The 24,745-nt window shown below is 37.3% G+C and overlaps 1 protein-coding gene across 1 annotated transcript; it reads right to left on the bottom strand.

Annotated features, from left to right (window-relative positions):
- Positions 1-14,935: 14,935 nt before the first annotated feature.
- LOC142505979 (kinesin-like protein NACK2) lies at positions 14,936-21,823 on the bottom strand. The gene is made up of 15 exons (XM_075619116.1): positions 21,582-21,823; positions 20,845-21,113; positions 20,624-20,713; positions 20,440-20,540; positions 20,228-20,341; positions 20,076-20,157; positions 19,837-19,904; positions 19,373-19,432; positions 19,167-19,291; positions 18,587-18,785; positions 17,907-18,044; positions 17,430-17,519; positions 16,206-17,081; positions 15,541-15,851; positions 14,936-15,369 (listed from the first exon to the last, which is right to left on the bottom strand). The coding sequence occupies exons 2-15, from the start codon at positions 21,080-21,082 to the stop codon at positions 15,039-15,041; spliced, it is 2,823 nt and encodes a 940-aa protein (XP_075475231.1). The 5' UTR covers positions 21,083-21,113; positions 21,582-21,823; the 3' UTR covers positions 14,936-15,038.
- Between the last annotated feature and the right edge of the window lie 2,922 nt (positions 21,824-24,745).

Raw genomic sequence — 24,745 nt, 5'->3', positions numbered from 1 at the left:
GTTTCATGATCTTACGTTGCGAGACAGACCTCATGGTACCTATTGTATATTCAAGAAATTTATTTATGCAGCTTGTATGAGTATATAGATAAAGTAAATGTCATAATTAGATAAAATCGTAAAATATAATTAAAATAAATATTGTTTTTGCATAAAAATAAAGTTCAAGTCACAAATTGACTCACTGTGCACCTACTCTAACAGTCACTCAAGAATGCCAAATACCCCGAGCAAGCATTTAAGTAGCTTCCGATGTTAGTATACAACATTAATCGAATGAGACTACCCGCTTATGCTCTGATACAACAATTGAGGGACCACATTGGATGCATAAGCATGCCAGTCGAGAAACAAATGATCACGAGAAACGTGGACGACGACCAATGCCGGTTTTTGCTTAACAAGTGTTTTGTTTAGAAACATTACCAACCGATGTTGGATCTCCCGAGAGAAGATGAGGTCCAGGGGATCCCCGTCACACTTTACGTCCCTGATGGAAGAACTTCGACATGGAATTTATGTTGGTCCCAGTGATGCATCTTGAGATATAAATATGAGAATAAAGAATAAAATTGGAGACCGACATATACGTGGAAATACCCTAAAAATTATTAGGGTAAAAACCACGAGCAAGATGAAAAGAATTCCACTATAGTATTTTACAGTATACAACCACTTATATTTTTCTAAATGTAACATATATTCTCTTACTACTGGAGAACAAACATCTCACAAATGTTATAGAATTACACACTCAAAGAAGAAGAGATTCTCGAGAGAAGAGCTGAATGAGAACTTTGAATACAAAAACTGATGAATGAGAACCCTATTTACATGAGTTTTCCTCGTGTGAAATCCAATGTCAGAAGTCCAATATTGATGCATCCTTAAAAATAATTAAATGTTATAAATGCTAATGCATTTCATATGTAAGGTCCAGGAAATTAAATTTACATAACCTGAATGCATGCAATCTAGGGTTTTAATTAAATGGTGTGTTTATTTATTTTTATGCATTTAATGCTTAATTATTGCATGATAGGATTCATTTCATGATTATTTTAAAAGTTCATGCATTAGGGTTTCTAGATGCATTTCGCGCTCGATCGAGAAACGGAGACGGAGCAAATATCAGGAAAATTATTTTTATTACGTGTTTAATTTTGTATTTATTAATATAAGGTGTTTTAAGTGTATTTTTCAAGAAATGGGCTTTGTTTTATTTTTACCCGTCAGAGCATATTTTTAATCGGTACATAAATTTTATCGAATCGGTGGACTTTTTGAGAGCTCGGGCATTATTTTCAAAAACCTACCTCGTCAGCCGTCCACCCCTCTCAACCAGCATCCAGTTACGTGAGGTACAGTAGTAGCAAGCTTTCTCCATTGTTTCTTTCAAACAAGCCTCCTTCCTCACTCTTCCGGTGCCTCCCCGATGCGCAATTTTCCTCGTTTTTGTCCATAAAACATCAAGGCACGCAATGTACTTTTAATTTTGCATCATACATGCCATATGTATGCTGTTATGTGTTTATTTGTTTGAGAAATACTCGATCCAATGCATAGCTTGGAGATCCTTCGGTTTTTGTTTAAATGATGCATCCTTTTTGTTCACCACTCACGTTTTCTTGTAATGGTTTCAAGGGGCGGCTGTCCTTGGTGCGTTTTATAGGCTGTTCAAGGAATGAAGATCGTGTCTTGGTGCTGGTGTCGAGGCTTAATGGATATAAGAGGGAGGCCGCGCGTATTTGTTGGTGGTGCGATCGGGTTGGAGCGCTCGGGTGTGTGCGTGTAGCTGGTGGCATGAGGAACCATCCCAGGCCATGAACCAGACCCTGTTGGGTCTGACTCATGGTCTAGGGTGGTCGCAGGTTGCTGGTTTTGGGTAGAATTAGTTGGAGCCATAGGATTGCAAGGGGCCGCAGGTATGTTCCTTTGGAGACTAGCGAGTGATTGCGATTTCCAGCGTGAATGGGCTGAATCATTGGGTTGGTTCAGTCCAGTAGGGTCCTAGAGTGGTCTAGGAGAGTTTGGTTAGGAGCTGGTCCGTTCGGTTTTGACCTAGGGGCGAAAGTATGGAGGGTAGTGAACCTAGGGTTTTCCAATAGGACTTGGCTGAAAATTCCAGCAGCTTGTGGCCTCGTTTTTGTGAGTTTTAGTGGTCTGGAAAATGTGGTTTAGAGGCTGGTGGGATGTATTTTAGGCACGGTTTAAGTTAGGATTAATTTGGTTAAAGTTCGGGTCGATTCGGATTAAAACCGGGACCCCGATCCAAGTTTTCAAACGAATCGGTTAAGTTTTGTATCGGGCTTGAGTTTACGTCTAAGAAACATTTTTTAAAATGTTTTGGGATGATTTAAGGAGTTTGGTAAGCTTCAGGTCGAAATTTAGATGTCCGGGGGTAAAATGGTAATTTTGGGTTTTCAGGGGCAAAATAGTCATTTTTCATCCGAGTCGAGATTTTTGTCTTGGCAGTGCCCTGGGCACATTTTGAAATTTTTTTATGTGTTTATGTCATGATCACGATTTTTATGAATTTATGAAATATACTTTGCATGCTTGGTTTTAAGAAAATTTACGCATGTGCATGATTTTGATAAGTTGTGAAAATGATGATGTTTTGAAGGATGAGAATTAGTTGTGGATATCGAAGTATATGTAAATATTTAAGACTTATATGTAACTAATGATGATGAGGCCTAGGCATAGTGGATGGTTAACACTGTCACTGATGTCCGACAGTCACCGGGTACCGCGGTTCTATGTATGATGGATCAATCGTAAATTATGAATGATGTACGACAGTCACGATTAATTAACTGAATTCACCAAAGGGAATGATGTGTAATGATGACTGATGATAATGATTAGCTGTTTTGACATGTAATGATTTCATATGGCATGTCTGCATTTACGTTTTTTTAAGTACATGAAAGGTATGTTGATTACAGTATATTTTTACTGCTGTATGCTATGTATATATACTTGTTATTTGTGGTACATGTGTGTTGAGTCTTTAGACTCACTAGGCATGCGTGATGTAGGTGAGCAGGTTTTTGAGGGGACTGGAGGTGCAGAACTCTAAGTCGGGGGACTGGATGTGCGTGCACGACCCGAGGACCACATTTCTTCCGCACATGATGTTTTTATGAGTTTTGAGAGAGCATGATCATTTTTATATACTGGTTTTTATATGCTGTTGATTTTTAGGATTTTTACTCGTCTGTGTTTACGTATATATTGTAGGTTGAACTTGGCCATTTTAAACTGTTGTATTTTTACTGTCAAATATTTACGATTATTTTTAAACGATATATTTTTCAGTAGAGTTGCATGCATGCAAAATATTTAAATGAGATTTTCGAAATGTGAGCTTTAAAAAAAAATATTTCCGCATTTTAAATAAGTAGATGTTTCAGTTGGTATCAGAACAAGAGTCCTGTATAGGGTTTTGCCATCGCCAGCTTCTGCTGCTCAGTCTTCAAGCCTCAAGTCTGTGAAATTTGATGTTTTAAATTTTTTTTACTGTTATCACCTACATATCTTCATGATATACGATTTACGAGGATTTTTTAGTGCATGTTTAACAACTTTTATGATTTAAAGACTTATTATTTTGAAAAACTAGATTAATTGCATGATGTGTTACGTTTAAAAATTAGACTGTATTCAGATATCATGCCTCTCAGACGTGCCCCCAGTGAAGATAGACATGACGATATTCCTGTAGGCGGCAGAGGCCCTCCACCACCACCACCGCCGCCTATGGATGCAGCTACCCGAGTTCTAGAGGGTATGGCTAGGCTCTTGGAGCAGGTTCAGCAGGCTCCCAGGCCTCAGGTGAATGATTTTTAGCAGTTCAGGCGACTTAACATTTAGGAGTTCGGGGGCACTATTGATCTATTCTTGGCAGAGGGATTGATTAAATCACTGGAGCTGCATTTCGAGTACCTTCAGATGAGAGATGACGACCGGGCCAAGTGCGCCATCTATATGTTGAGAGATGATGCATCCCTTTGGTGGGAGGGAGCCGCTCATGCAGTGGACTTGGCTAACCTCACCTAGGACAAATTCAAGGAGTTATTCTACGGGAAGTACTTTTTAGCTGACGTCAGGGGCCGCCTGACGAGGGATTTTATGAGTCTCCGCCAGGAGGACTCATATATGGCGGAGTTTATCCACAATTTCGACAGGGGCTGTCATTTTGTGCCCATGATAACTAGAGATGCCACTCAAAAACTGAGGCATTTCTTGGACGGACTGAGACCCACCCTTCGTCGGGACGTCATGCTGATGAGTCCGACAGGTTATGATGAGGCCACCGCTTGCACTTTTCAGGCGGAGCAGGCTCTGCGGGGCAGCAGGGCCAGCAGAAGAAACAGTACTCAGGGCCACCGAGGCAGCAGGGGCAGCAGAAGCCCCAGGGGCAGTTTAGGAGGCCCTAGCAAAAGAGACCTCCTCAGGTGCCAGGGGCGCCTAAGCCAGATGACAGACAGTCATGCCCGTAGTTAAACAAATTCCGTGTCGGAAAGTGTTTGTGGGGGACCTTCAGTTGCTTCGTTTGCGAGAAGGAGGGTCACAAAGCAGCGGACTGCCCTAAGAACACAGGCCCCACTACTGGACGAGCTTATGTGATGCATGACAAGGAGGCCGACGCAGAGCCAGATTCGACACTGATTACTGGTATTTTTTTGTTTAAGATTTTAATTTATCGCATGATTACATGGATTTTATGCTTGTATGAGGAGTTAATTTTGGGATTGATCACCTCGAAGGAATTAGGACGCATGCTCTACCTAGTTGGGACTAAGAATGTAACTGTTTAATTGGAGAATTTGAGGAACCAATTGTTAAAATCGTTAATTTTTATGGGGCCACTTTGCATATTTCGAAAATTTGGAGGACCAAAGTGTAATTTTTGAAATTTTAAGAGGCTATTTTGCAATTTTTTATTTTTCTAAGGCTTAATTCCGGGATTTTGAAGAATAATTGGGTTAATTTGTTAAATTTGCGGCTTTTGGGTTAATTGTCAATAAGAAATTTCTTAAGCTTCAACACGATTAGATTTGATGGTATGTTTTGTCGCAGGGAGAATATATATTTCAGGTGTAGCCAAGTACGCATTGCTAGATTCATGGTCTACACATTCGTTAATATCTAAATCATTCGTCAAACGACTAAGAATCATACCAGTAGCGATGGATTCAGGGTTCAGAGTATCTTTTCAATCCTGGGATCAGATGTTCACTTCGCAAATAGTGAAGAGATTGGAGCTTCGGTTACAGAAATATACGGTGCAGGCAGATTTGATAGTGCTAACGTTACCGGAGTTTGACATCATTTTGGGTATGGATTGGCTTTCGTTGAACGGAGCTGTCATAGACTTTTGACAGAGGTCAGTGTCTGTCCGACTGCCCAGAGGTAGGCCATTTGTTTTTGAGGCAGACAGACACCAGCAATTGCCGCACGTCATTTCCTGCATGTGTGAGAGGAATCTTATGAAGAGAGGCTGCCAGGAATTCTTAGTCAGCATTGTATCAGTGACAGAGCCAGTTAGTCAGAGGCTCGAGGACGTGGATGTGGTCAGTGAGTTCTCCAGTGTTTTCCCTGGCGATGTTTCAGGCATTCCACCAGACATAGAGGTGGACTTCTCTATTGAGCTCATGCAATGCACAATTGCGATCTCTAAGGCACCCTATCGTCTAGCACCTGCAGAGATGAAAGAGCTGAAAGACCAGATATATGATTTTCTAGATAAGAATTTCATTCGCCCTAGATTTTCTCCATGGGGCACACCGGTACTGTTTGTCAAGAAGAAAGATGGCAGCATGTGACTGTGCATTGACTACCGAGAGCTGAACAGGGTCAGAGTCAAGAACATGTATCCATTGCCGAGGATCAAGGATTTCTTCGACCAGCTTCAGGGAGCATCAGCGTTCTCGAAGATAGACCTCTGATCCGGATACCATTAGCTGAAGGTGAGAGAGTCTGACGTGCATAAGACAGCCTTCTGGACACGTTAGGGGCACTATGAGTTTATGGTGATGCCCTTCGGTTTGACGAACGTGCCAACGATTTTCATGGATCTCATGAATCACGTGTTTCAGCCATAATTGGATCAGTTTGTCATAGTTTTAATTGAAGACATTCTGATTTATTCGAATAGCAGAGAGGAGCATAGACATCATTTGAGGACCGTACTGCAGACATTACAGGACAGACGGCTGTATATCAAGTTCAGTAAATGCGAGTTCTGGCTTGACAGAGTGACATTATGGGCCAAATTGTATTTCGGACATTGTATTTCGGGTTGGTATTGAGGAGCACCCCAGTAAGGTCGAGGCAGTCAGAGATTCTCCAGCACCTAAGAGTGTGACAGAGATCCGTAGCTTCTTGGGATTGGCTGAGTACTACAGGAAATTCATTCAGGGCTCCTCTTTTATTACAGTGCCTATGACCGCTCTGAAGAAGAAGAATGCCAAGTTTATCTGGGGATCTGAGTGTCAGGTGAGCTTTGACAGATTGAAGCTAGCGTTGACCACTGCACCAGTTTTAGCTATGTCATCAGGGCAGGGAGAGTTTGTGGTTTATACAGATGCATCGAAGCTCAGGTTGGGCGCGGTTCTGATGCAGCATGACAGATTTATAGTATACACGTCCCGACAGCTGAAGGTCCATGAGAAGAATTATCCGACTCATGACCTCGAGCTAGCAGCAGTGATATTTGCCCTGAAAATTTGGAGACACTATCTGTATGGGGAGAAGTGCATGATTTTTCCTGATCACAAGAGCCTGAAGTACTTCTTCACACAGAAAGAGCTGACTATGAGACAGATGAGACGACTAGAGCTAGTGAAGGATTATGACTGTGACATTAGCTACCATCCGGGTAAGGCTAATGTGGTTGCAGATGCTCAGAGCAGGAAGCACGCAGTGATTGCCCATTTGTCGGTATAGAGACCGCTGTAGGCGGAGATTCAGAGATTTGAGCTTGTAGTTTATGCCAGGGGCGATGCCCCAAATCTTGCTACTCTGACAGTATAGCCGAAATTGAGAGACAGAATTTGAGCAGGGCAGACTACTGATGAGCAGTTGCAGAAGTGGAGACAGAGGGACGAGGCTAAGAGACAGAGACTGTATACAGTTTTGGATGACATAGTCAGATATAAGGACCGCCTATGGGTTCTTGACAGTGATTCCCTGAGAGCAGATATCCTGAGCGAGGCCCACAGCACCCCGTACTCCATCCATCCAAGAAGTACGAAGATGTATAAAGATCTTCAGACTCTTTATTGGTGGCCGGGTATGAATCGAGATATTCTGTTATTTGTTTCCGAGTGTTTGACTTGTCAGAAGATCAAGGCAGAGCATCAGAGACCTGCAGGGAAGCTGAGACCACTCCCTATTCTCGAGTGGAAATGGAAAAACATCACCATGAATTGTGTGACAGGGCTTCTGAGGACTACTGGAGGATATAATGCCATCTGGATGACCGTTGATCGGCTCACTAAATCAGCTCATTTTCTACCGATTAGGAAGACTTTCACCATGACTCAGTACGCAGAGCTATACATCAGAGAGATAGTCAAACTGCACGGGATTCCAGTGTACATCGTGTCAGACAGGGATCCAAGGTTCACGTCTGCGTTCTGGAAGAGTCTACATGAGACGTTGGGTACTAAGTTGATGTTCAGTACTGGTTCCCATCCTCAGATAGACGGACAATCAGAGAGGGTGATTCAGATTCTGGAGGACCTACTCCGAGCTTGCATGATCGACTTCCAGGGCAGCTGGGAGCCGAAGTTACCTCTTGTGGAGTTCACATAAAACAACAGTTATCAGGCATCGATCGGTATGGCTCCATACGAGGCACTGTACGAGAGGAAGTGTAGGTCGCCAGTGTATTGGGATGAGGTAGGAGAGAGAGCAAATTTGGGTTCGGATATTGTCAGGATGACAACAGAGTTAGTGGTCAGGACTCGAGATAAAATTAAGATCGCTCAGAGCCGTCAGAAGAGTTATGCTGATCAGAGGCGGCGAGATCTGAAGTTCTCAGTATGGGATCACGTTTCGTGAAGGTTGCACCGATGAAGGGTGTGATGAGGTTCGGGAAGAAGCGCAAGCTCAGCCCTAGATTCATCAGGCCATTCGAGATCCTAGAGAGAGTTGGTCCACTTGCCTATAGAGTTTCATTACCGTCGAATCTTGCGAGAGTTCATAATGTGTTCCACGTCTCTATGATGCAGAAGTACATGTCGAATCTTTCGTATGTGCTGAACTATGAGCCACTTCAGCTGACACCGCATCTATCATTCGAGGAGAAACCCACTCAAATATTGGACAGACAGGAAAAGAGGCTCTTGAACAAGGTGATCCACATGGTCAAAGTCAATTGTCTGAATCATTCCGAGCAAGAAGCCACATGGGAGACGGAGACCGAGATGAGGAGTCGCTACCCAGTGTTATTCGGTATGTTTTAATTTCGAGGAAGAAATGTTATTCAAGGGGTGAGAGTTGTAAAGTTCCAGGAAATTAAATTTACATAACCTGAATGCGTGCAATCTAGGGTTTTAATTAAATGATGGATTTATTTATTTTTAAGCATTTAATGCATAATTATTGCATGATAGGATTCATTTTACGATTATTTTAAAAGCTCATGCATTAGGGTTTCTAGATGTATTTCGCGCTCAATCGAGGAACGGAGACCGGAGAAATATCAGAAAAATTATATTTACATCTTGAATTTTTTATTTATTAATATAAGGCATTTTAAGTGTATTTTTCAAGAAACGGGCTTGTTAGGTATTTTTACCCGCCAGAGCATATTTTTAATCTGTACGTAAATTTTATCGAATCGGTGGACTTTTTGAGGGCTCAGACAATATTTTCAAAAACTTACCCAAACGAAATATTTTTCGAGAGTATGTTTGGGCTTGATGGGCCTATTTTTAAGCTTGGTAGGCTCAAGACTCTTTTTAAACTTTTTAAAATTATTTAAGGGCTCATTATCTTGTAATTAACTATTTAAATATTACCCTAAGCTACCCTAAACCTAAACCTACCACATCAGCCGTCCACCCTTCTCAACCAGCAGAAATTTATGTGAGGTACAGCATCAGCAAGCGTTCCCCCATTGTTTCTTTCAAACAAGCTTCCTTCCCCGCTCTTCTGGTGCCTCCCCGGTGTAATTTTCCTCGTTTTTGTCCATAAAACATCAAGGCACGCCATGTACTTTTACATTTACATCATACACGCTATATGTATGCTGTTATGTGTTTTTTTTTTTGAGAAATTCTTGATCCAGCCCATAGCTTGGATATCTTTCCGTTTTCGTTTAAATTATGCATCCTTTTTGTTCACCACTCACGTTTTCTTGTAATGGTTGCAAGGGGAGGCTGTCCTTGGTGCGTTTTATAGGCTGCTCAAGGCTTTAAGATCTTGAATTGGTGCTGGTGTCGAGGCTTAGTGGAATCGCGTTTTTGTTGGTGGTGTGATCGGGTTGGATCGCTCGGGTGTGTGCGTGTAGCTGGTGGCGTGAGGAACCATCTCAGGCCATGGACCAGACCCTGGTGGGTCTGAGTCATGGTCTAGGGTGGTCTTACGTTGCTGGTTTTGGGTAGAATTCGTTGGAGCCATAGGATCGCGAGGGGTCGCGGGTATGTTCCTTTGGAGACTAGCAGTGATCGCGATTTCCAAAGTGAATGGGCTGAATCCTTGGGTTGGTTCAGTTCAGTAGGGTCCTAGAGTGGTCTAGGAGAGTTTGGTTAGGATCTGTTCCGTTCGATTTTGAGCTCGGGGCGAAAGTATGGAGGGTAGTGCACCTAGGGTTTTCGAATGGGACTTGGCTGAAAATTCCAGCAGCTTGATGCCTCGTTTTCGTGAGTTTTAGTGGGCTGGAAAATGTGGTTTAGAGGCTGGTGGGATGTATTTTAGGCAAGGTTCAAGTTTGTATTAATTTGGTTAAAGTTCGGGTCGATTCGGGTTAAAACCGGGACCTCGGTCCAAGTTTTCAAACTAATCGGTTAAGTTTTGTATCGGGCTTGAGTTTACGTCTAAGAAACACTTTTTAAAATTTTTTGGGATGATTTAAGGAGTTTGGTAATCTTCAGGTCGAAATTTAGCGGTCCGGGGGTAAAATGGTCATTTTGGGTTTCCAGGGGCAAAATGGTCATTTTTCACTCGAGTCGATATTTTTGTCTTGGCAGCGCCCTGAGCACATTTTATCATGTTTTTAAGTATTTATGCATCATGATAACGGTTTTTATGAATTTATGAAATATACTTTGCATGTTTGGTTTTAAGAAAATTTATGCATGTGCATGATTTTGATAAGTGATGAAAATGATGATATTTTGAAATATGAGAATTAGTTGTGGCTATCTAAGTATGTGTAAATGCTTAAGACGTATACGTAAATGATGATGATGAGGCTTAGGCACAGTGGATGAGTAACACTGTCACTGATGTTCGACAGCCACTAGGTACCGCGGTTCTATGTATGATGGATCCATCGTAAATGATGAATGATGTACGACAGTCACAACTAATGAAATGAATTCACCAAAGAGAATGATGTATAATGATGAATTATGATAATGATGAGTTGTTTTGACGTGTAATGATTCATATGGCACGTCTACATTTACGTTTTTTTAAGTGCATGAAAGGTATATTGATTACAGTATATTTTCACTGCTGTGTGCTATGTATATGTACTTGTTATTTTTGGTACATGTGTGTTGAGTATTTAAAATCATTAGGTGTGTGTGATGCAGGTAAGCATGTTTTTGAGGGGACTGGAGGTGCAGAACTCTGAGTCGGAGGACTGGATGTGCGTGCATGACCCGAGGACCACATTTCTTCCGCACATGATGTTTTTATGGGTTTTGAGAGAGCATGAGCATTTTTATACACTGGCTTTTAAACGCTGTTGATTTTTATAATTTTTACTTGTCTATGTTTACGCATATATTGTTGATTGAACTTGGCCATTTTAAACTGCTATTTTTTTACTGTCAAATATTTACGATTATTTTTAAACGATATATTTTTCAGTAGAGTTGCATGCATGTAAAATATTTAAATGGGATTTTCGAAATGTGAGCTTTTTTATAAAAATCCGCATTTTAAATAACTAGATGTTTCATCATATGCCCACCTAATTTGCCTCATCAATCCACCTAATTGTCGACATTTCTCCCAATTGGAGATTTGATTGAGAATCAAACATATCTCCACACATAATTTATATCTTGTCATTCTTTGTTGATTACATTTCTTTTAGGCCACTTGGAATCTACACCATTCAAATTATCAGGGTTCACAGGCTTAGTCAGAGAATCTAACACATTTCCACACATAATTTATATCTTGTCATTCCTTGTTGCTTACATTTCTTTTAGGCCTCTTGGAATCTACACCACTCAAACTTATCAGTGTTCACACAGCTTAGTCAAAACATCAGCTATGTTTTCATTTGTATATATTTTCTGCATATCCACACTTCTTTCCTTTACTACTTCTCGCGCAAATTGAAATTGAACTCTAATATGTTTAGTCCTAGAATGAAAGGTTGGATTCCGTGATGTTCAAGACACTCTGACTATCACAAAACAAAGAAATCTTTTCTTGTTTGTGCTTGATCTCCTCCAATAACCTTTTAATCCATATTGCATCTTTACATGCTTGAGTAGCTACCATATATTATGCATCCATTGTAGATAACGCTAGAACTGTTTACTATTTTGAAACAAAGATTGATGTTATTCTTGTCATTGTAAACACATAAACAGTAGTAGATTTTCTCTTACTAGTATCACCTGCATAATCTGAATCGACATAGCATCTAAGTGTAAAATTCAATCCTCCATAACATTATGCAGCATTTTAGGTACCCTTAATGTATCTAAAGATCATATTAACAATGTTCTAATGATCTTGTCTAGGATTCTCCATATACCGACTAACAACTCCCAGTACTTGAGCAATATCCGGTCTTGTATATATCATGGCGAACTTCAAACTTCTCACTGCAGATGCATATGGCACTCGAGATATCTCTATCATCTCTCCTTCACTTCTAGGACACATATTTGAGGATAACTTGAAGCTAACGAGAAAAAAGGTCGAGATTTGCTTATTATCTTGCATGTTGAACTGTTACAAGACTTTCTTTAAATAATTTTTCTGGAAAAACCAAATCTTTACGTTACTCTGTCTCGGTGAACTTACATCTCCAGAATCTTGTTTGCTGGTCCCAAGTCCTTCATATCAAATTATCTAGCCAACCGTGTCTTTGATTCTTGGACCTGATCTTTGTTGGAGCCTGCTACCAACATGTTATCTACATACAGTAGTAAAATGATATATTCATCACTAAACCTCTTCAAATATGCACAAGGGTCTGTATCCATTTTGTTGCATCCAAGGCTCATGATATATTAATCAAATATCTTGTACTAATACCTCAGTGCTTGTTTGAGACCATACAAAGATTTCTTCAACCTACAAACCAAGTTTTCTTTGTCTTTTTCCGCAAACCTTCTAGTTGGAGAATAAAAATTTCTCTTCAAGATCTCCATGAAGAAATACCGTTTTCACATATAGATGTTCTAGATATAGGTCAATGTTCTGCTTTGCCATTCCATTCTATTCAGTTGTGTAAGTCGTCGTGAACTGTCTTTGATGCCCTCATGTTGACAAAATACATAAAATTCGTTATTAGTATATTCTCCTCCATTTTCAGTTCTCGAACACTTGATTTTCTTTTCAGAATCAAGTTTAACTCGCGCTTTAAAATCTTTGAAGAATTGGAAAACATCTGATTTCTTCTCGGTTGGTTACATCTAATATCTTGTAGAGAAATCATCAATGAACGAGACAAAGTATCTCGCTCCTCCTAGGGATAAAAACGATGCTTGCCAAACATCATAATGAATCAGCTTCAATATGCTTTTTCTTTTGGCAGTGGAAGTGTCAAATTTTAATTTGTGTTGTTTACTAGTAACACAAAGCTCGCAAAAGAATAGAGTCACTTTTGTAAGCCCTGGGAGTAGTTTTTGTTCTGAGAGAATTTTCAACCATCATTCTGACATATACCCAAACTTTCTAATGCATGATCATTTCTCATGAATATAGATCCTCCTGAGATTGAGTCATATTGATCGAACCATTATCTCCGAGACTTCATGCGCCATGTCACTCCTGAATTCATAATCCACGTGTCACAAAATTTGTGTCCGCCTTCTAAAATATTGTTGCTTCTCTGAATAATATTTCACCACCGCTGAAGTACTGACACATTTCTTTGAGAACTCTTCTCGATTCTCGTACACTCTTTCTTGAAGTGTCATTTATCGTCACATTTAAAACAATAAATATTTTTCTTCTTACTTCTCAATTTTGATCCATTGCCGGTTTGACTTCACTGGAGTCTCTTTCTCTTATAATCAGTAAATCATCTGCCTGCTTCAAAGCTGTCAACATATCTTCTTATTCTTGCACCGACTTTGTTCTCCGAGAACTGCAGTTAAAACATCGTCGATGTTTAAAAAGTCTGTGAGAATATTGTTTGTTAAATTAATGATAAGTTGATCATATGAATTTTGTAGACTTTGAAGTAGAAGCTCCTAACGTTATTTTTCCTTTGTTTTATTTCTCATAGAGGTGAGTTGGAAAAATAGAGTATTTAGAGTGTTGATATGATTAGTCATTGATGAGGATTTCGTCATCCGAAGAGTATAAAACTTTCTCTTTAATAAAATTTTATTGTGTATTGACTTGACTCCATACATATTTGTCAGAGTATCTCAAATAAGTCATCTCAGAATTACTTGACAGTACTTCGTCTGCTATGATCAAGTGTAAATTGACAACGATATTATCATTCATTTCATTCCACTTTTCATCATCTGTCATTTCCCTCGGTCTATCTTCAATAGCCACAAAGAAATTCTCCTCTCTTAAAACTACTTGTATCTTTATTTTCCATAGTATAAAATTGGTCACATTGAAGTTTGCTATCTGCCCGCTATTATGCCTACAAAAATTTAATAGACTGGACAAAATAATCACGCTTTAATAAAAAAATCTCAAAAAAATCTTTTCTGATGCGGGTTACAACCATAGAGCATACTCAAAATTTTTTTAAAAAAAATTTGAACCAAGGCTTTGATACCACTTGTTGGCCCAGGTACGGTATCTTGATATGTAAATATGAAAATAAAGAATAAAATTGGATATCGCTTTAGATTTAAAACCCCAAAAAAATATTTTATGATGTACAACTATTCACTGTATTTCTTAACTTGGGATGCAGAAGTGATGAAATGAGAGCCCTATTTATATGGGTTTCCCTCGTGTGAAATCCCATGTCAAAAGTCTAATATTGCAGCCTCACATTAATTAAATGTTACAAATGAAATGTATCTAATGCATTCAATATTCCCATCTAATTTGTCCCCTCAATCCACCTAATTGTCGACAATCTAAGCTTTAAAAGGAGTGCACCTTTTGGATAACAATTTGGATGTTTTGCCACAACATGTCGAACCAGTTGTGTTTCGCTCTGACTTGGAAGATCATTCCCTAAACCACGAAATGGATATCAAGGGAACCAAGAGGATAAAAGCTGCATGAATATATATAAAAATTTATATATCCGCTACTGAAATATTGGAAAAGATTGCATAAACATAGAAATATCAAAAACTCGTTGTGTTTTCATGGTCTCAAAGATAACGAATTCATATACATTTTATAAAATTTTACTCAAATAATTAGGAAAAATCTATAGTAGACGAACATGATTTGTTTAATATTAATTGTATTAATCATCGTAAGTCAATAACGGTCGAGATGTCAATAACGGTCAAGATCCATATTGTTGTAGTTAACTCAAGATTTTAATGCTATATTGGGTGGCAAGTGTAAATTCACATAGTGTAAACTTCTTTGACATACCGATCTCGATAATTTTCTGTTACAAGACAATGAAGTTCAAAGTTCAACACATTATCATGAATCATCATGTGCTTTCACAGATGCAAAAGATTTGATATCAAATTCCAACCCATCCATGTCTTCTTGTCACTAAGGGGAACAAAGTTGAGCTCGAACATTTCCCTCAAAATGGGTTGGCCCGATTCGCAGAAACCAACAATCTTGGCCACTACTTCTGCACTTTCCTTCACATGTTGCATATCGAGAGGATCGGTCCACAGTTTATTAACAAGCTGCAGTCGCCTCCTCTGTTTGCCTTCCGGTGGAATATCCCATTTCATGTACAAGATCTCTCTTTCTTCCACGGTTAATTTTGAACTCACTCTCTTTGCTAGATACTCTCTTTCTTGTTTAAGAGCTTTGATGCTGCGAAGAGAAATAATCTTAATATCACAAGCTAATATGCATACAACTAGAAACGTGAGAGATGATATGCACATAATACTAAAATATGGTTAAGTTTCATTTGTGAATGAATACACCGTGATTATTGTTGCATGATGTAGACAGTGTTTATTAAAAAGTCTTGGAAAGTACCTTGATGATACTGAGCCAGCAGGGTCGTCGCCTAAGAGTGCGGGGCTGGCATTACCGAGGTCATCTAGATGTTGCTCCAACCATTTCAACCGTCTAAGTTCGACTTCCATATATATCTGATCAGAAGGATCTCCTCTAAATAACAAATAAAACTGTGTGCGGTGTATGATCGAAACATGACAGACATGCCACAACATTATAATCTCTTTCTTTTGATCCTCAAACACCACGTTCCATGGAATGGATGATTGTCCAACTAATGTTTCTGTGTCATCACTTGAAACCTCGTTAGCCTCTTCTAACTCCAACACCTAAAATATTGATATGACTTTCAGTGAAACGGGTTACAAATAAATATATCAAAAGTGAAGGTCTTAAATAAAATTAATGTGCTAAAGCTGCACTTGAAGCAACTTTCATCTCTTACTCGGTATGTAACAAATAAAAATGCTTTACTAGATTAGCTTCGACCATATTCTGAACCATCAGTCAATAAATTTTGTTAAAAGTAACTCGCAAACTATACAACCATGCATCCCTGAAGGTAATCGACCAGTAGACCACGAATTTCTAGTGACTGTGATTCACATATTTTACATTTTAAAACTTTATCAGACAAACATTGAAGGTAAATCAAGCTGAATATATCTTAGCGTAATAATTACCTGGCAAACAAGAAGCTGCTTCTGATACTGTAGCTTTGCTACCCGTTCTTTCAGCTCAGTAACATAAGATTTAATGCTTTGAATGTTATCCTCAGTTGCTTTTTTAAACATCCTCTGCATTTTCTTCACATTGATTGAGCTTGAATGCTTTTGTGCAGAACATTTCCCTCTTGATGAGATGCTGCAAGTTTCTTCACTAGTAGGGGTGATGCACTTTTGCCTGGGGATTGCATCATGGAAACTATTCCTCCCAGGGGCTCTGTTTTCAGTTTCATGTTCCATTGATTTGCAAGTTGAAGATCTCGCTGAGCAAGGAGATCGTATTATATTAGGCATGTTGGCTGTATTACTCAAAGTAAAAGGGAGCCCTTTTCTCTTTTTTGCAGAAGTCTTTGAGTCTGGAGTCTCCTCACCATTTGGAAGATGTGTAACTAATTCTTCTATAAATTTCTGAACTTTTTCAAGCTTCTTTTCTAAAACTGCAATGTCGCTTTCTTCGGAGTTCAATCGAGCGATCTCTTCTCTCAATGTAACCTTATCTTTTGTCTGCACCTCTGTTGTGCAACTTGCCGCATGCATAACCTTTATTTCTGCTAGCATCTTTGCTATTGATTCAGTAGTATCCTGACCTCCAAGCTTTTGAGAAACAACCTCCTTGTGAAGTAGTTCAAGTGCACGATTTGCCTCTTCGCCAAGTTGTCTTTGCCTCGTCTCCAGATTTCTGATTTCGTTAACCAGAACTCCTGTAGAAGTCGGTATTTTTCTTGCTTTCTTCCTAATCTTGGCTTTTGAATTGCTTTTGCTGGAAATCGAGTCATTGTCGTTATAAGAAAGACGTTTAACCACATGACAAGAAGGCCCTTGATGCTCTGATGCCTGAAATGAACAAAGATTACTCAAAGAAATGTGTTCCCTGTTAGAGACGAAAGCAAAATAGAGATGGGCTGTGGATGTCTAGGCAAATGAGCGGAAACAGCCCAGATGTCTGTAAACAAATTATACGTCATCTTGAGACAAAGTTAAACTATTTAATACACACTTGTCATCCAGGCATATAACATCATGAAATGAAATTATTTTTGGTTAAAAAGATATCAGTTAAACTATTTGATATGCACTTGCATCTATGTATATAACATCATGAAATGAAACATTATTTTGGAATAAAAAGATCTGATGTTAGAATGAGGGAAAGAAAGCATAGCAATATACGCATAAATATACCTTTCGCTCTTTGTGTGAACTTCTTTCTAACTCAAGCTGAGATTGAACCTGGTCTCTCTGACGCTTCAGCTCATGAATCTCTCTCTCCATCTGTATATGTAAAATTGTCATCCAAATATGTAGGAAGATAAAGTATCATCCACATTGAAATACGTGAACTCCCTCCGCTAATGTCTTCTCAATTCGCTTTCTCTCCAAATGAAAGGCCATTTGACCTCCCAAACAAACCATCTAATATTTTTTTAATGGAAGGAATGCTGATGTCTGTACCAAAGACTAAAATGATTTGATGGAAGAACCAAAGACTAAAAGATTTGATGGCAGAATGCCAAGGAAGTAGAGTTGATGGTGTGGACGGACATTTTAGTTTTTTTGTGACCTTGAAACACAAAAATTTTCACATAAAACTAGGCACATTACCAGGGAAATTTGACTGGTGAAATAGTTCAGCTTATTAAAAAAGTTTCAGGGTACCACCTGCTGTATTTTATTTTCCTTTTCCCTCAACAAAGACCTTAAGGATGAAGAATCAGACAATTCAGGGTTTAGAAACTCTGCTTCAAGTCTGGCAACTTCTTCTTGCAAATGCTTTACTAGTTGCTTCTTTTCAACAACCTAGATGAATAAAATAACTCTCAGCTCCAAACCTCAATACACATAAGTGCACATTTCAGTTGTTATTGCTGTAGTACTGAAGACACCATCTGATAAGCAATATGTTAAGTTGGTGATAACACTAAACATTTGAATAGGAAATCAGTAAACCTTATTTTTGTTAAAAATAAAAAAGATGATATTGTTAAATTGCACATGCAAATCTGTACTTCAATTTATGCATCCTCCAACTGTTTTTTGCAATGGTGACGCTATGCATATTTAATATTGTTTTAGATTCTCTTATATATAAGTTAAAGAACACTGCTGACAGTAAGTTTTAAGTTATCACACGACATTCTAATGTAAAGATCTAATTCATCTTTTCACTTGAAAAAGGGTTCAAAAATTAAAGAGAGAGACAGTTGATAAACATTGTTCTGCTTAACTATGGGTTCAATATTAACCTCACCAGAAACAAAAAATTGAATGTGGAAACATAATGAACTTCGCATGAGATACATAGAAAAAATATGTTTTATGAGATGATAATTTTTTCTTACCATGTTTACTCGGGCAGTATTTGTTACTTCCTTTGCACTTGTAGCAAATAAAAGTGTGTTTCTTGATTGCTCTACATGGCTCAAAGCTGGGCTCATTGTGCAAATTATTGCTGTTCGGGCATTTCCACCTAGTGAAGTCTGCAATATCCTCGTGAGTTTAGAATCTCGGTAAGGAATGTGGTTACTTTTCTTTCCACCACTGCAAACAAACATACAAAATACGAATATCATCAGGTTAGTTTGTATTTTTATTGAACCTCTACAAATTAATTTCCAAGGCTTTTTGAGCACAAAACTAATGAGAGTTAATAAGTAAGCAGCAGAGTGCCAAGAGCCTCTGTCTCAGTCTTGAACGGATTCTCCCCTTAATGAAGAGGTGACTAGTTTGAATTCCCCACTGCATTGTTGCGTATTTATAAAATATACATAGTGGAGTAACAAAATTTTTGTCCCATTGACGATCATTAATACAGGTTTAACAATATAAGGTACTTAGTTGGCAAGTGTTTTTACTTAACATGTTTGCACTTCAGTATCACACATCATATTTTTGCTGTTTGTTGTCATATAATATCCAAACCTTAGCTTTCTGATGACAGTTGTCAATGTCAACAGGCTTCTGTTGATATGACTTCCTTCTTTCAGCCTTGCACCATCTGTATTTGTTTGAGCAGCACGTTCACTACCAGCTAGATCCACAAGATTCTGTAATTGTTATTGAATTTAATACTGAACGAGCAATTATCTATGAAACAAAGATCTCAAGTGAGATAAAACAACACTAACCAAACTGGCAGAAAAAGATTTCACACTCTCTGAGTCTTCTCTGAGACTACTCTCGATGGTCTGGAAAATGAAGGTGGCAAACAAGGGATTCATGTGTCAAAATATGCTACATATATTTGAAAGAGGTGCTTTGCTAAACTAAGTACATAAAAGTAGAAAAAAAATTAAATATCAGAACTAGAGAAGCAATGTTTCGATACAGCAGTAAAAGGACTTTACGCAGTGGATGTGCTAACGATCATAATAACATATGGGATATATAAAGAGAAAACAAAAAGGACATTGGGAACTATAAGTGACTGAAAACATGGAAGCGCCATGATGGAAAGCATGTCCCGGGAGTTCAAAATGTGCAGTGGGTATGTGTGATGAAGATTAAGTATATTTCATTAAGGAAAGAATTACATGCCTATGGCTCAGAGTCATTTACTCAGAATCATGTGATTGAAGTAGCTGAAGCTTACCATCCTAATTATCTGATGTGACCTCGAGCTTTTATCATTTAGAGCAGTTTCACCAACCTGCCTTTGAGCTGCGAGAACAAGTGACTGTCAGATGATTTATCTTGGGTAAAACATTACAATTTCTCGAAGATGCAAAAAATTATGGAATAAAATTGTTTGGGGTAACAAAATATGCACTTCGAAATTTAAATCCTCCTCTTTTTAAAAAAATGAGAAAAGAAAATTAATTTATGTATTACCTTCACAAATGCTTATTAGATACCTCAAATGTTGTGCATCTTTCACGACCTCCTCAATCAACTTATCTACAATGGTTCCTCTCTGCACATATAAGAAACATTTCAGACACAAAATAAGAGAGATCAAATGAATAACATATTGGTGTTTTCACCTCAGGATCATCCAACAGGCGAAGTGATCCAGACTCTCTGTTCAAAAGATCTACCACAGTTTCATTATATATTTCTAAAGCAGAAAACTTGAGCACAAAATCCCTCTCTGGAGTCTGTCAAAGGAAATAAAGGGTAATATACCACATAGATTGATTAAAACAAGATTCTCAAATTATATAAATAAATAAATTTTCAAACCAATACTTCTTACAAATTTGATGTGTTCATAAATGTCTTTGACAGCATGTTCCATCACACCCCTCATGGTGAAAGTCTTTCCACTACAAGTCTGCCCGTATGCAAAGATTGTCGCTGCACAAACATTGTAAAATAACTAATGGAAAAGGCAACAAATTTTTCAGACATACAGTCACAATTCACCAATAGTCTTTTACCATTAATTCCACTAACAGCAGACAAAGCAACATCCTTGGCACCTTCTTCATAAACTTTCCAGGTAGGGCAAGCAGGATCAAAAACTTTATCTGCAAAATAGGAAGATTGACTTTCAGTTGTTAAGAAGTGATATGAATTAGCAGTTCAGCCACAAGTTTATGATTAGAACAAATGTAGCAAGCGTTTCCTTGAAAAATTATGTAAAATATAGTTCATCTACCAAATGTGTAAGATCCAGCATGCCGCTCGTGGTATAGATTCTTTGAAGCAATGGTATTTTCATCAGTAATGTCCCATGCAATGAGGTCATAAGAGGCTTGTTCTTTTGAACTCAATGGCCGCATTCGAACTGTCACTAAAATATTCTCCACCCTTACTTTTGTACTGCCAGGGGTGCATAGTGGCATCCTCCTTATCTTTGATGACGGTGTCACTGATGATCCTAATGTCATCTTCATCAAACCGAAGCTCTCCTACAAAAATTAATCACTAAAGAAAAATAAAAATGATTATAAAATAACCAGGTACTTATCGCAAAATTCACTTGAAGCCTATATTTTCGTGGGCCAGGAAATTCATCTTTTTACTGATAGACAACAAATACAAAATTAACCAGTTGGTTAAGATTCACTACATAGCAGATACCTCATATCCGTGATCATAAATAATAAATCCTGAGGCGCAAAGAGTTAAAATTCAAAGAAGTGCGCCAAAATGAGATTAAAGTTTTTTCAATAGAAGATAATCATCGGGAAAATAACAATAACCGAACTGTCTCTAAGCCAGAAGATCAAATTAACAGAAAAAAAATATAACTCTCACAACATACCAAATGGTTCTTCTGAAGCAGATAAATACACGAAGCAGAACAAAAATCTCTAAACTACAAAGAAATAAAAATAGGTGAAATTTTTTTAATAGTACATGTAATTTTTCAGAAATTAATCATGCACTTACCTTTAAAAAAAACCCCGAACTTCTTGAAAATCACCTGCAAGATTGACCGCTGTTTGCCAAGATTCTGGAACAATATTCAATAAAATCAGTTTCTGTGTACTTTACATTCCTTTCCAATTTTAAACAAGCACGAGAATTTGTTGATTTTCAGGAAAATTCCTTCGAAAGAGCTCCTGAAATAAGAGGAGTTTCTGTATTTCTTTCCTTTTTCTTCTTTTTGAAATTTGGGAAGATGAATCGAAAACGGCTAGTTTTTAGTGGGATTAAATGTTGCCGTTTCACCTGAAGAGTGATTTGAAATGTGGGCCTACTGGGCTTTATTGTAAACGTCAACCCAAATTCATTTTTGTTTACCCGATTAAGTTTGTAGAAAAGCCCACGGCGTTGTAGGCTGTTTTGTTTTATATATATATATATATATATATATATATATATATATAAGTTTGATACGTTGTCCACCAAGCGTATCTACTTTTTGTCAATAATTGTAAAAAAAATGTAGCTCAAAGATTTAAAAAAAAAAGTGTATGATACCACATGGATGAGCCCATTACCCCTGGCTCATCCTTAGCTCAAATGGAAGATAGACTCATCACGGGCCCAGGTATTTTTCTATAGATATCAGGTTCGGGTGTATAACTGATTCATTCACTATATTATTTTTCAGCAGCACCCTTAGCTGCTCTCCACTTATATCATCAGTCTCTGACTTCAGCGTAGTAGGGGCTACGACGGGACACCCTCCTGATCCCCTTCTAACGGTCATATTCGTGATTTCAGGATCAGAGCATTTTCAAAACCTGCGTCTGGACTAGTGACACTTGCAGAAATTGGACTCTAAATTTCCCGTGAGTATCAGTATAAAAGATGAAATAGTACTATTTAGTAACAAATATATCTCATTTGTTATTTGTTAAAATATATTTATTATTACATTCATTATTTGGGTTATTAATTGTTATATCTCATGCAAATCGACGGAGAAAAAGAATCAAATAATTTTATCACATTACAAATTATCTTATTTCAATTTACGATATGTTACGCTTGTATATTACTTTAACACATGCATCGTGAATGCTTCGTCTACAAATTTTAATAAATTATATCTTTTGGACCAAATTCGATGCTAGTGTTAACCAAATCAAAGAAGCCCCTTTGCCTACATACGGGGACAAGCATATCCTCAGTCTGCGGTTGATTTATATGTCACCCACATGCCATCTGATTTTGGTCCATGAACCTAATTTCTTTATATTCATGTAAAATATATAATCTAATTAAAAATTAGTAACATTTTCACTAACAATATATATATATATATAAATATATATATATATATATATATATGTTGTCCAATATAATTCAAATATCTCCATAATGGTATGTTATTGTCCATTTTGAGAGTATGCAAAAATTTGTGTGAGACGGTCTCACGGGTCGTATTTTGTGATATAGATATCTTATTTGGGTTATCAATGAAAAAGTATTACTTTTTATGCTAAGAGTATTACTTTTTATTGTGACTATCGATAAGATTGACCCGTATTACATATAAAGATTCGTGATATCGTCTCACAAGAGACCTACTCATTTGAGTATAAGCCTTCATAAATTTGTTTTGGGACTTTACTCAAAATACCTCATACTTCCGTAGATACTTATATATTTATTAACCAATGATGTTCACAATATATTTGGTTTTATTCTCAATATATAAGACTGTAGGATCGAGTGCTTGCCGCTTTACCAAAAGCTATAGCTAGTGGTAATGGTGCAACTCAAATTTTTTAAACCGCACAGCAGCTCAAATACCACAGTTCGATCGCTCTACCAAGTAAGGACAATTATTGTACCCAACAAAGACCGATCAAAATGATTTTAGATGTAAATAATCAGGAAGAAAAATATTAATTAAATATCCCGATTTTACAAATGAAGCACTTAAAAATCAATTACCAACATTTTTCAATATTAAATACGGAGTGATATGATTGAAAATGGGTTGCATATAAACTTAGTTAATTCATTATATTATTCTCACATGCGAGCAAAATTATGCTACACAAACTTCAATAATTCATAGTGTATATATTTTAATAGTATAGGCTACAAATCTTATCTAATAAATCAGTCAGTCATCCCATGAAATATGTTGCCACACATGTCACTACTACTATAGGAATAACATGGAGCAATCATAGTCTTGGCTGCACATCCATATATTTTTTAATTAATTTTTTGGCAATAGAGACACCAAAATTTTAAAATATAATAATTTTGTTGATTGCTAAACAAAATTTTTTTTAAAAAAAATCATATAATAATTTAAATTTGTTTAATGAAACCAACCAGTTTCTAGTACATGTTATGTTTCCAACTTCTCCACTTTCACACAAACCATCAAATTCTAAAAAGGGAGAATTGTTTTTTGTTCTCCATTTTAATATATATGATTTTGGTCTATTATGTTATTAAAAGTAAATCTTAATCGTGTATCTTTCATTTATTAATCACTTTAGTTTTTTTTTTTGGTGTAATTTTAGTCGTTTTTCCTCGAGAGTGTTTACGTGTGACACTGGATATGTTGCTGGAATGTGGAAAAATATTTAAAATTACCAAAAAAAAATTATAGCGGTTTAGTCTAACTAAATTTATAAAGAGACAAACATAAATAACGAAAAATGAAAATTTTTCCAACTCAAAATTTGAGTGTATGTTAACCTATGTAGAATTTTAGTAGCGATAACTTTCTTTTTTATTTTATTAATATGTAATTCGATTTTAATATGTCAACAATGTCTAACGCCGCCCGGCATTCCATTGAAAGTCGTACAAAATGTGCAAAGAAATTTTTTTAAATTTTTTGCATAAAATTAACTAATCAAATGACCTAAACCAAATTCTAACAAGAAATATGATTTGTTCATTTGTCATAGTACGCCAAACTTCATCGTTATCAGCGATTTAGAATGAAAAAACATCACGAGGATGATTTTTCACTTGAAGATGAGGATGATCACTAATTTTTTTATTAATCGTGTTCTCTCCATTTATATCAAACAATGATTTAATATATTAAAATAAAAATTAATTTAAAAATAGTAATATATAACGTGACTAAAATATTAATTTAAAAAAACGTCGGTGCAATGAAATGAACA

This window comes from Primulina tabacum, chromosome 10 (assembly GCF_025594145.1).
Source record: "Primulina tabacum isolate GXHZ01 chromosome 10, ASM2559414v2, whole genome shotgun sequence".
Lineage (NCBI taxonomy): Eukaryota > Viridiplantae > Streptophyta > Magnoliopsida > Lamiales > Gesneriaceae > Primulina > Primulina tabacum.
This window is presented reverse-complemented; position numbering and strand designations above follow the sequence as displayed.

Excerpts from the sequence above, each read along its gene's own strand:
- LOC142505979 (XM_075619116.1), bottom strand. The coding sequence starts at position 21,082 with ATGAAGATGACATTAGGATCATCAGTGACACCGTCATCAAAGATAAGG. Across the intron at positions 18,786-19,166 it reads ACTGTCATCAGAAAGCTAAG|TGGTGGAAAGAAAAGTAACC; the intron begins GTTTGGATATTA and ends GTTTGTTTGCAG. Across the intron at positions 15,852-16,205 it reads AGCAGCTTCTTGTTTGCCAG|GTGTTGGAGTTAGAAGAGGC; the intron begins GTAATTATTACG and ends TCAATATTTTAG.